Source organism: Podarcis erhardii, assembly GCF_964252035.2.
Source record: "Podarcis erhardii genome assembly, chromosome: 17".
Taxonomy (NCBI): domain Eukaryota; kingdom Metazoa; phylum Chordata; class Lepidosauria; order Squamata; family Lacertidae; genus Podarcis; species Podarcis erhardii.
Window position 1 is genome coordinate 8,676,721 of NC_138515.1, and position 13,300 is coordinate 8,690,020.

Here is a 13,300-nt window from a genome sequence, read left to right on the forward strand (position 1 = left end):
CATCGTTAGCCGCCAGAAAGGCCAGTGAAACAATGATCTCATAGGATCTCCCACTGCTGCAATCAGAGTGTGAATTGCGCCAACATAATAGCTTGATAAGAGCCAACGAACTGAAGCACAACCCTTGATAAGCTTGAGGCAGTTTGTGGCTGGCTCCCTGGAACAGACGCAGTAGCGTCTCACATTTCAGTGGCGCCCTCTGCGATGCCAAACTCTGACACACACCCTGCCTCTCACCTGCCGTTGTGCGTCGCAACAGCGGCGCCGGTCGAGGTGCCCCAGAGGTTCGGCACCTGGTGCGACCAAACCGGTCATGCTCCCTGGGATCTGCCTTTGCCAGATGGCTAGGAGGTTGTCTGCTCCTAATGGGGCGACTCTCTGTCTAAAGGAGTAGGTATGTAGCTTGGGGTTAGTTCTGGATCCTTTTGTGTTGCTTGAGTGTCAGGTGGCCTCAGTGGGGCAGAATGCCTTCCACTAGCTGCACCCCTAGGGATAGCCTAACTTCTGCCATCTATGCTCTGGTAACCTCTGGGCTAGATTACTGCAAAACATTATATGTAGGGCTACCTCTGGAGACAGTTCAGAAGCTTCAGCTAGTGCAGAATTTGGCAGCCACGTGGCTCACTGGGGGGGGGGGGGCAAGACGGTTTGAGCATATTGCACCGATCCTGGCTCAACTGCACTGGCTGCCAATTTTCTTTCCAGGCCCAATTCAAAGTGCTGGTTTTGACCTAATATGGCTCAGGACAGCAACACCTCAAGGACCACCTCTCCCCATATGAACCCTGCAATCATCAACTGAGGCCCTTCTTCATGTGCCTCCACCACAAGAAGTCCAAAGGGTGGCAACACAAGTGGGCCTTTTCTGCAATGGCTCCCCATTTGTGGAATTCTCTCCCCAGAGAGGCACACCTGCAGCCTTCATCATACACCTTTAGGTGCCAGGTGAAAACATTCCTCTTCAACCAGGCTTTTGGCTGATTAACATCTTATACCCTTTTAAATGTGTTTGTGATTTTTGGCTGAAGGGCAGTACAGTTGTACCTTGGTTCCCGAACACCTTGGAACTCAAAAACGGGAAGTGAGCGTTCCGGTTTTTGAATGATTTTCGGAAGCCAAACATCTAGTGCGGCTTCCGATTGGCTATTGGAACTTCCTGCAGCCAATCAGAAGCCGCACTTTGGTTTCCAAACGTTTTGGAAGTCGAACCGACTTTCAGAACAGATTCTGTTCAACTTCCAAGGTATGACTGCATAAAAATTTAATTAACAGTAACAGCAGCAAAAATAACGACAACAATACAACAAGCAATGTCTTCATTGTATTGTGGGATAACCCAACTCTATACTACAGGAACTCAGACTTGGGACTTCTTGGCAACAAGAGGTACACTACTAATACGTAGCTACAGACAGCAACCGCCACTTCCAACTTTAGACATGAGTGTTTAAAGAAAGGAAAATCCAGCTCCGGTCACTTCAGATAAAGGGGAAATGCCTTAAACACTCAAATAAAGAATGTAAACTCATTCTGCAAGATGAGCCTCTTTAGAAACTTGACAGTTTCCAGAAAGGACCCGGGAACATAAGCTCTCTCGTGCAGCTAACATCCTAAGAAGATTTTGCTGATTGTGATGGGAGCTTCAGGTAAGCATGTCCGGCAAAACATGCTTCTGTGTTTCAGAGGCTGTTTTTTAAATACCTACTTACAGCTGCAGGTAGACACGGCAGCAAAATAAACAGCTGGCATGGAGAAGCTGTGTACATTTGCCCTGCCACGTATAAAGGTTTCAAACATAGCTACCAGGAGCTGCAGGCTTTTTCGCGTGGAAATTGTAAAATTTAACCAGACACTCCAATTTGGGGCCATCCTGACCCATAAAAAATTAACCTGGCCCTGGGCCCCTCTGATCATCCTATTTCACAGGGTTTTTGCAGGGAATCATCAAAGGGGCTAGAATCAAAGTGATGATATTGCTGTAACTCACCCATGGACATCCCTAGAGCCCACAAAAATGACCATGTATTTAGGGTAAAAGGTAAAGGGACCCCTGACAGTTAAGTCCAGTCACGAATGACTCTGGGGCTCATCTCACTTTACTGGCCGAGGCAGCCGGCATTTGTCCGCAGACAGTTTTTCCGGGTCATGTGGCCAGCATGACTAAGCCGCTTCTGGCGAAACCAGAGCAGCGCACGGAAATGCTGTTTACCTTCCCGCCGGAGCGGTACCTATTTATCTACTTGCACTGGCATGCTTTCGAACTGCTAGGTTGGCAGGAGCAGGGACCGAGCAACGGGAGCTCACCCCATCGCGGGGATTCGAACCACCGACCTTCTGAGTGGCAAGCCCAAGGCTCAGTGGTTTAGACCACAGCGCCACCTGTGTCCTGACCTTGTATTTAGATATTAACTAAAGGTGGGCATGGGAATTATGAACCCCTGAAGAGCCATTGCCAGCTAGATGGACCAATGATCTGACTCAAGGCAAGGCAATTCCTATGTTTACTCAGAAATAAATTCCACTCATCCACTGGGGCATATTTCCAACTGAAGATGCACATAACCGAAGCTGTTGCATAAGTGATCTTCCTTCACACATCCTTGCATGTATGTATACTTTGCCTATGAGCAGATGTAGTTCTCGGTGGGCTTCATGGAGAAAGGTGCAGAACTGTGCCTTTAGCTTGCAAAAACACTCTGTTTCGCTGAAAACCAGCAAGCTATAATCCTTAAAACAGGATGCACGGCTCAGGAAACATGCTTATTTCAAAACGAGGAAAACTAATTAAACTGGTCACTCTCTTTTTAGGCGATTTAAATCCATTCGCTTTGTGCAAGGTTTTCTGCCAGTGTCAGCAACGCAAGTAGGAGATTCAGTCCAGATATTGGCCCTCCTCCTCTCTCCACCCTCCACTATTAGCATAAGACAGAGAATTGACAGGCCGATGGGAGGTCCCAGCACTTTTACAGCTTTCACCAGATATTTGCACAGGACTCTTGCTTAGCAAACAGCTCTCTCCACCAGCAGAGTTAAAAAGAACAAACAAGGATATCCTCTCTACAAGCAGCACACACAACCATATAGGGACACACCCAGAATCGGGCCTCTCCCATTTTGCACTTTTGCTGGAGACAAAGGATTCTGAAAGAGAGAGAACCATTTCACACATCTGCATTTAAGCCTCAGCTGAAATACAAGAGTCGTTTGGGGTTTTTTGGGGTGGGTTATTCAAAGCATCTGCATGCTTGATCCTTCCTGCTCTTACTTTATCCCTGGTGCTCAAATACAGACCAATTCTGCGCAACATAAAAAAACAACAACATCTGGCTTGCCTTACATTTGAAGGGCATGTGCTGAATGTTATCTAAATCGTTATCTGCAAATGTTTGTCCTTTATTGAGGAGATGTAGGAAAAGAGAAATGGTCAACAAGAGAAAGCCTGAAGGAATTTGCTGCAACTGTTTGTCAGAAACTTCATTAATAAGGCAAATAGGTCAGGGCAAGCGTAGTTAAAACATCCACACTGATCTAGAATTTTTTTTAGGGGTGGTTGGCTTTTGCTGCCCAACTCCCCATGGGACTCTGAGTCCCGTAAGTCCACGATGGGTCACAGATGAATAGATGGGGGCAGGAGGCCACGAAAGCAAGGCAGATCTTCATTTTTCTGTTGCAACAGAGTTCCCTCTCCTGGCGAAGAGGCAAGAGAGACCCAGAACCAAGAAGAAACTTCTCTTTTAAGGGTTTCCTGGAGAAAAAGGACATCCCCTCTACAAACAGAAATTACATCACACCTAAGGTGAGGTCACTGTGGCTCACACAGGCCAAGGGGCGATTTAGCAAGTTTCACAGAGTTCCAGACAGTTTGCACAAAACATTAGCATTTGATAAGACAATCAGGATGCCCAGGTCGGGCATCCCTCAATGCAGAGCATCTGGGCAAAAAATGACAATTAATATAAAGGAGGTTCATAGATATAAGAGAGGAATCCCTTCAGGAACTTCCCCTGATTGCTATCTGCCTCTGTGTTCTCAAGCAAGGGATTTAAGGAGGGAGAGGAAATATTGAGAGTCATTAGGTGAGCCAAGATGGCTTTTGGATTGCTCTCCTGTAGTATTTTAGACATGTGGTTTATATACTTATATACAGTGGTACCTCTGGTTACAAACTTAATTCGCTCCGGAGGTCCGTTCTTAACCTGAGCTACCACTTTATCTAATGGGGCCTTCTGCTGCCGCGCAATTTCTCTTCTCATCCTGAGGTAAAGTTCTTAACCCGAGGTACTACTTCCAGGTTAGTGGAGTCTGTAACCCGAAGTGTTTGTAACCCAAGGTACAAACACTGTATCTGTGTTTACCTTGCACAATTATCAACATTTATTTTTTATTTGAGACCTCTGAATTCCTATAAAAACATGCAGCCTCATCCAAAGAAAGGTGTCAAGAATAGCTAGAAACTGAAATCACATGCCTCTCCCATGCCCCCAATACCACTTGGGAGCCATGCGCCATCAGTGGCAAAGCCCACCCAGTACCTCCTTGCTCACTTGCCCCATTAACACATCCTTTCTATAACCTTTTGGCTGGACCACAGTCAACACCAGCATTGCCTCACAGGTTGAGCAAAGATGGCAGGAGACAAGAAAGATAGAGGGAGGGGAGATGCAACAGAGAAGGTGCTGGAGGAAATCCGAGAGAGAAGATAAAGGGCCAGGTTTTTTTGTTTTTTTAAAAAAAATAAGGCCCATATTTTTAAAATAACAATGCAACTAGAAATAGTAAATGGAGGGTGCAGGAGAAAGAAGCTGTTCTAAGAGAAAAATGGTGTAGGGAGCAGGGAGGAAGGGTGAAGGAAAACTAAAATGGAGAGACAGAGTTAAAATACACCAAAAAACCAAGGTCTGTGCACATATGTGAAAGTTGAGTTCATCGCCAAGAGGAAATTGTTGTGGGAAAGAATTTAGCAAATTCTAAAGAGGGATTAGATATGAACAGAAGAACGACATCAGTAACATCAAGCTCCTTGTGCCAGTCACCACTTGCCACCATTTCATGAATGGCTCTGCCTCTGTGCCACCATTTTGCGATTGGTGGGTCTCAGGAATTTTCTGTCCTCTCACGTGGGGCTTGAGGGTAATAGGTTTTGAGACTCCTGATCTCTGGCGAAGACTGAAGTACCAAGGATAATTATTCAATAATTTTGAACAAGCGGAGTTGGAAGCTATAGTACCAAAATGCACTGCTAAATCCAGCCATTGCTCCTTAATCTCAGGGGAAGGAGAGAAATCCTGTTAGATTATGCTTGGCTCTCGGGTCCATCAGGGAAATGGATTGGTAAACCTGAGGGAGTTGTAGGAACAACTTAATTTGCACATATTCATGAACAGGGTGAAGCACAGTCTTGTTAACATCAAACCTAAAACATCTAGGCCTACTCTTGAAACATTACTGTGGAAAACCCAAATCCACCCAGCCCTGTTTTTATTTGGCAGAAATTTATTTCCAATTCTGTGACTTCTTGGTCCCCTTACATTTTCAAAGTCTTCTCCTTGCATACAGACCAGGAACTTTTCCTTACACAAATGGATGTGAGGGTCCTCGGTTACTCTTAAAAACCCACAGACTTAAACTCATGAAATTCATGTGGCCCATACGTAGTTGGCTTTTTATGTTCATTCCCCCCACCCCTTTTCTTTTTTAAAAAGCGTACCAAAGTCATGAGCTTTGAGTTGCATTGATCACAAGGTGACAGTAAATGAAAGCAAAAAGAGGTTTCTTTCTGCTAGAAGATGACCCCGGGCTGTTGTCCAACCACAGCAAGTCACCCAATCCAAGTCTGGAAGTTTTCAGTGGTTAGTGGTGTTACTGGGCATGGATGAGCTCAAATATCATCTGATCTTGCCTCAAAGCTGTTGTAAGAATGAGTCAAGAAAGTACAGCATAGGCACATACGGCCCCCGATTCTAAACACGGGTATTGGAAGAGATTTGAATCCAGGGAAGTACAGTTAGGATTCTAGCCTCCGAGAAGTAGCAAAACCACCAATATGTTGCCCTACCCAAAGCGACACATTGGTACCTTGGTTGTTGAACTTAATCCATTCCAGAAGTCTGTTTGACTTCTGAAAATGTTCGTAAACCAAGGCACAGCTTCCGATTGGCTACAGAAGCTTCCTGCACCCAATCGGAAGCCACAGAAGCAGCAACGGACGTTTGGGTTCCAAGGAACGTTTGCAAACCGGAACACTCACTTCCGGGTTTGCAGCATTCGGAAGCCAAAACGTATGAGTACCAAGGTGTTCAACAACCAAGGTACGACTGTACAAGCTGCTAACTATGAAGTATCGCTCTTGACAACAAATGGCTGGAGTATGCATCATAAGAGGTCAAACCAACCTCTCTAACCTAGCACACATAACATGCAAGCAGTGGGGTAGGATGTTGCAAACAGGAAGGCCACACTGTTTACGATGGTCTCTGCATCACAGCTAGATTTGGGCAGGGCAGATGGATCAGCATTCCTGCTTCTTCTTCACAATTACCCATTTCCTCCTTTGATTCTAGGGCTAGCAACATTCCTCGGAGGGTTGAGAGAAGGCTGACCAGGAGCAACTTGCAAACATTGATTGCTGCTCATGATGAAGGTGGGAAAAGGGAACCTGTTAGTGCAAAAACACCTGGGAGGCAGCAGACTGGAGAGGACTTAAAGAGAACGATTTCATCAGAACTTCTATTGTTCGTAAAGAGGAAGCCATGCTCTGGGAGTCGCACCTTAATATTACCAGAATGGTGAAAAGGGGTTTCAAAGTGGAGTTTCTCTACAATGTCCAACCACCTCCTTTTGTAAACATGACTGAAGTTCACAGCAAAGTTTTTAAAGCAAATACCCAGGACGCAGCCAAACCTGGTGCTACCGTCCTTCAGAACTTTGCTCCCACGGGGGCAGAAACGCCGTCCCTCAATAATTAACAGTTGCATGGCAGGAGATATGCTGCCTTTAACATTAAAAGACGGATATGCAACTATCAAAACTTCGCATGGTGTTAAGCTTTTGGAATAACAGCAAGGATCTAGGTCACTCCTAATGGGAGTGATGCCATTCATTTCTACATCGGTTCGGCGTCTTGTATAACCAGTTAAACTTAAATTTAAGTTGCAATCAAGAACTGGCAAGACATCATAGGCTTCTTACACCGAACAGATAGAGAAGCTGTCTCTACACAAGCAAATGTCTGCATTTGTTGGTTTGTACAGCTACAAGCGTACCACTCAGCTAACTGTGTACTGTACACAGGAAGACGGATTGTACACTTGTTGAATGTAATGTGTGAACATGCCTTATGAGCCCAGGAGGCCACACATCTTGCACTCCCTTTGACACAAAAGAAAACAAACATTTCCTTCGCTGTCACATCGAGACACCAGCATACAGGCTGGTTAGTTCAGGCTGACAGAGGTGAAATTAGCGGAGGCAGACAGGCTGAAGGGTTCAAACAAACAAAAGCCAGAGAATCCTTCACATTGAAGGAAGTTTAGCCCACGTTTGCCAGAGGTGCCTTTCCAAGCCGAGCCAGAGGGTGTTTCTTTCTCCGACACCCATTGGCAGATTGCAAAGAAGCCGACAAATGGCCCGTTTGGCCCACAAACCAATGGGGAAGCAGAGCGTGTGGGGAAGGGGAACGAATGGGCGAGGGCCGGGGAGCGGGTTGGCTGGACTTTGTGCTGCTGAAGACAGAGGTGCCTCCCTTTCTAACATGTACCTTCCGATAAACCCCACCCAACACTGACACTCGCTCCCCTCCCTTCTTACACCCAAGTAGTTGCTACTTCCAAAGAGGCAAATGACACCATTGCATGTCCTGAGATCCGTACCCCTTTAAAAACAAAAGGGCTTGTGGTCATTCCTTTGCCGAGGTCTTATTAAAAGATGCAAACATGCCAGGAGGTGCCATTCCTCTCTGCCATCAAACCACCATCGGTTTCCCAGACCTCCTGCCCATTTTCAAAAAGACACAAGACACTCCGCAGCATTTCCAAACATTCTTGCTTTCCCCACCTCGCCACTCCTCTCCCCCCATTATTTTACACACAATCCCCTCCTGGTAAAGGAGTCCCATTTGGAGCCTAGGCTAGCAACCCTAATGCAGAGAGTTCCATGCATGTGTCTTCGCTTCTTCTCAAAATCAAGTTTTAACTACTTCTTTCCATGTGCATGCCTGACCCCTCCTTTGGGGGGGGGCAGGAAAAAAAAGATGCGCTTCCTCACAGGGAAGATTTGTGTCTTTAAATGAGCAAAAGGAAAGGAAATAATGAAAGGAGGAGCAAAATAATCCTGTGGGATCTTATCGAGAAATCATTTAAGAATCTCATCCTACCCCAGGGAATGTTGCTCATTAACAGAACAGTAAAGGCTGTCAGGTAATAAATCATCCCTGGGGAGGGAATCTATTTCACCCAATATTATCATTGCTATTTATTAAATTTACAGCAGCAAAATGCAAAATAAAAAATACAGTGACACACACATCCCAGGCTAAGGCCCCCACCCTGAAGCCATTAAAGGGATGCTTAGGCTTGGGAGGTCTTGCTCCGGAAGGATGGATGGCAGTGTGATAGCAGGGAAGGAGCCGCCCTTATAAGCTCAGGGCGGGGCAACCAGCAGCAGACCCAGTCCTTCCACTGGGCCCTGCCCTGAAACAGGTATGGAAGAGAGATCACGGCTCAGGTGGGGGGGGGGGAGGAGGAAGGGGTCGGGCACCAGCAGCCCCTCCTAAGCTCACCAAAGTTCATACCTGCGGAATCAGAAGCAGAGGATGCTGTTGGGTGGGCAGAACAAGGGCGGGGGGGGGCGCAAAGAAAACTATTTGTAGCCCAAGAATTCAGCTTCCGGTCGGCACTATTTAGGAGCCCGATATCTGGGGAGCGTTGTTACTAGAGATGCCCTTGTTTAGAACACCCCCATCTAAAAGAAGCGGACCCAAGGGAGGGCTGCGGGAACCGGAGTCACAAAAAGGCACACACACCCCCACCCAGACCTTGGAAGAAGCAAGCTGAGCCACCGGAGGGCCGGCCTACCTCGCAAGGTTGTTGCGAGGATAAAATGGGGAGCGGCAGGATGCGCGCCACCGTAAGCTTCTTGGGAGGAAAAGTGGGGATGCGAATGCAATAAAGTAGATAAATACATATATACATTTCCCTGGCCCCCCCGTCCCCGCCAGGCAACCCACCCACCCTTAACTGGGAAGGGAAGCCTTTTGCTACCTGATCTTATAAAGAGTAACGTCCAGCCCTCTCGTTCCGCAAAGGGAAGGTCCCATATATATATATATATATATATATACACATATATTGAGATCGGGATTAGAGCGCTTACCGTTTCCAGAAACTTGGGCGCAGAGCACGACCGCCAAGGCTAGCAAAGGCGTTTGCAATCCACCGGGACTCATCGTGGCTCCCTCGGGCTGCTGCTGCTGCTGCTGCTGCTGCTGAATTTGCTCGTCCCTTGTTCTCGATCCCACCGGGAGAGTAAAGCAGGGAGACCCGCGGCGCGCAAACGGGGAGGCTGCCCGGCGATGGGTCCCTAAGCGCCGCTTCTCCGCACGTGCGCGCACTTGCCCGGCTGAACCAGATTTGTAGCATCCTCTCCGCGCGGCTCCCCCATTCAAGCGGCGCGGGGGAGGAGCTTCCAATGGGGTGATTTTCAAACCTCCCCAATTCAAGCGCGTGGGGGAGGAGTTGCGAACGCACCATGTGACGTCAGCGAGTTAACCCTTCTTTCCCCGGTCCTTCTCCCCACCCCGCCCCCTTTGGGTGGGGTGGGGATATCCGCCTTGCTTTGCGCCCAGGGTGGGCGTGAGCGCGCGCGAGCCTTTCTCTTCCTGGTTTCGCCCTATGCGCCTGATCTAGAAAAGTAGGGGAGATTGCCTTTTGCTTCCCTATGGAACTCTTGAGTCCCCCATGGGTCAGAGATGAAGGGATGGAGGCAGAATGCAGCGAAAGCAAGGCAGATCTTTATTTTTTTTCTCTTGCAACAGAGCTCCCTTCCCCTCCTGGCAAAAGGAGGCAAGAGAGACCCAGAATCAAAAAGAAACACCTCTTTTAAGGGTTTGCATTTTGGCATGGGAGGAGGAGGAGGACATCTCTACAAATAGAAATTACATCAGGCATAAAGCCAAGGGATATTGTTCCTGAGGATTTAGCAAGCTTCACATGGTTCCAAACACAGTTTGCACAAAACATTGGCATTTGATAAGACAACCGGGATGCCCGTCGGACATCCCTCAATGCAGAGCATTGGGCGAGGTATAAATAATAAATTATTATAATTATCTGGGCAAACAATGACAATTAATACAAGAGAGGATCATAAGAAGAGGAATCAATTCAGAAACTTCCCCTGATTGCGATCTGCCTGCTTGTTCTCAGGCAAGGAGAATTAAGGAGGCAGAGGAAATATTGAGAGACTTTACAGGAGCCAAGATGGCTTTTGGATTGCTCTCCCCTACTATTTTAGACATGTAATTTAAATTCTTGTGTATGTGTGTTTACCTTGTGCAATTATCAACATTTATTCGATATTTGAGACCTAAGAATTCCTATAACACGCCAAACGCATTTGACTCCTCCGTGCATTGCAGGCGGGCGGTTGGACTAGATGTCCCTGGGAGGGTCCCCCTTCCAACTCGACAGTTCTGGGATTCTATCCCACCGCGTTTTGGGACCGAGAAAGGTGGGGCTCGGGCTCTGGCGGGAGGGAGTTGCTGCAGAAGCTGCTTCTTTTTAGACACGGAGGAAGGAGCGGCTCAGGGGGTCTCGTAATTTGCTCCGGTATGAATGGAGAGATCCTGCTTCAGTCTTGCAAGCGGGGCCGGAAAGAAAACATTGCAGTAATGTAGCGAAACTTTTAACACTGGCCGTCACTCACGATTGCATGACTTTTGTGCTTTTTTCCTCACTCACAATTGCATGACTTTGTGCTTTTTGCACACTTCTTGGGCAGGGCAATTAAAAAGAAGAAAAAGTACGCATGCCCTGTCAGTACTTAAGTGGCATAAAATAATCAATAAATTAGAAGGCAAACACAAAAAGGCAACGCCTCCTGGCGTGAACAGGAAACAGAGACTGAAGCTGCTGCTCAACTACCAATCAGAATATGTTTGGGTGTGGACTACTACGGTTGAATCAGAATCACAGTTGGAAGGGACCCCCCCCGGGTCATTTAGTCCAACCCCCTGCAAGGCAGGTATCTTTCGCCCAATGTGGACTCGAACTCAGGACCCTGAGATTAAGAGTCTCAATGCTTTACAGACTGAGCTCATGCGGACAATGTCCAAATGCAGACAAGCCATGAGTTTGCCTTCAGTGCCATCACTCCTGCCAAAATCTGACTGGCTTCATGATGTCGTGTAAAGGTAAAGGGACCCCTGACCATTATAATAATAATAATAATAATTTATTATTTGTACCCCGCCCATCTGGCTGGGTTTCCCCAGCCACTCTGGGCGGCTTCCATAAAAACCAGAAATACATTAAAATATCACGGATTAAAAACTTCCCTGAACAGGGCTGCCTTAAGATGTCTTCTGAATGTCAGGTAGTTATTTATCGCTTTGACATCTGATGGGAGGGCATTCCACAGGGCGGGCGCCACTACCGAGAAGGCCCTCTGCCTGGTTCCCTGTAGCTTTGCTTCTCGCAATGAGGGAACCGCCAGAAGGCCCTCGGCGCTGGACCTCAGTCGTGACTGACTCTGGGGTTGTGGCGCTCATCTCGCTTTATTGGCCAAGGGAGCCGGCGTACAGCTTCTGGGTCATGTGGCCAGCATGACTAAGCCACTTCTGGTGAACCAGAGCAGCGCACGGAAACGCTGTTTACCTTCCCACCTATTTATCTGCTTGCACTTTGACATGCCTTCGAACTGCTAGGTTGGCAGGAGCAGGGACCGAGGAACGGGCGCTCACCCCGTCGCGAGGATTCAAACCACCAACCTTCTGATCGGCAAGTCCTAGGCTCTGTGGTTTAACCCACAGCGTGACTTATCGCCAATTGACTAGGAGAGCTTCATATGTGCAGATAGTCAATGTGGTGACCCTTAGATATTTATTGTACTACGACTCCTAATAGCTGCATTTGGCATGGCCGGTGGTCAGGGATTATGGGAGCTGTACTCCAACAATATTTGAAGGGCACCGTAATGTAGGGACACACACAAAGGAAAAGGAGAGGAGGGAATTGCTGTATTCCAAAATCAATATTGATCAATATAGCAGCAGCACAGGATTTTTTTGATTCCTAATTGTAGTGAACCCAACAGTAGCCCAAGTGTTACCTAATTTATGGGTTCTCAAACCTTCAACTCCCCAGGGTCAACTTCAGATGCCTGAGCCCCACCAGCCACAAAATGGTGCTGTAGGGGCAGAACCCATCACAAAATAGTGGCAGAGGGAGGCAGAGTCTGCCATTATCAGCGGGCAATTACTGACACCACTTTCTCTTGATATCTAATTTGTTGTTGTTTAGTCGTTTAGTCGTGTCCGACTTTTCGTGACCCCATGGACCAGAGCACGTCAGGCACTCCTGTCTTCCACTGCCTCCCGCAGTTTGGTCAAACTCATGCTGGTAGCTTCGAGAACACTGTCCAACCATCTCGTCCTCTGTCGTCCCCTTCTCCTTGTGCCCTCCATCTTTCCCAATGAAATATACTCGGAGTCGCAAAGTGATTTCATGCTCTTTATTCAGCTCATAGTGGTGAGGAGGAATGAATGAAAGTCCCCTCAAAGTATCTGCCTTATATACATTATTTACACAATGGGCTGCACATTATTGGCTAATTCCGGAATTGTACTGTAAACCAATCAGGTTGTGGATTCACTTCAATCTGGAGCATGATTGGGTGGTTCCTGCCAACCAATCATACTGCTGCATTGTTCTAGGACCAATCAGACTGCTGCATTCTGAATCCTATTGTTCTAGGACCAATCAGACTGCTGCCTTTTGGATCCTATTGTTCTAGGACCAATCAGACTGCTGCAGTTTGGATCCTATTCGACTCAGTACATAACACCCCTCCCCTCTAAGTTCCAGTCCTGCCCGGGAGGTCGCATTCATAGTCCTCGAGGTACGCCGGCGGCCTACGTGTGCGTTGCGGCCTGGGGTGTTCCCTGGTCCGGGGTTCTGGTTCTGGCTCGTGTTCCAAGGATGCTGGCTGTGATGGGGCTGTTTGGTCTGGCGCAACCGGCTCGCTCAGTCGTGGTTCTGGTTCCGGTGTCCTTTCGGCCTCCCGGGACCTCTCTGTATTTACTGGT

At 47.6% G+C, this 13,300-nt stretch overlaps 1 protein-coding gene and 1 long non-coding RNA gene across 2 annotated transcripts in view; one reads left to right on the forward strand and one right to left on the reverse strand.

Annotated features, from left to right (window-relative positions):
- Positions 1-9,636, reverse strand: part of LDLR (low density lipoprotein receptor) — a 31,836-nt gene extending 22,200 nt beyond the window's left edge. Inside the window, exon 1 of the mRNA XM_081844982.1 lies at positions 9,370-9,636. Within this exon, the coding sequence (XP_081701108.1) occupies positions 9,370-9,442 (73 nt within the window). The 5' untranslated portion in view covers positions 9,443-9,636. The remainder of the gene's footprint in view (positions 1-9,369) is intronic.
- On the forward strand, positions 10-7,027 carry LOC309332610. Its single transcript, XR_014152239.1, has 2 exons — positions 10-394; positions 6,561-7,027. It is a non-coding gene; the product is annotated as an uncharacterized lncRNA (long non-coding RNA).
- Positions 9,637-13,300: the final 3,664 nt, after the last annotated feature.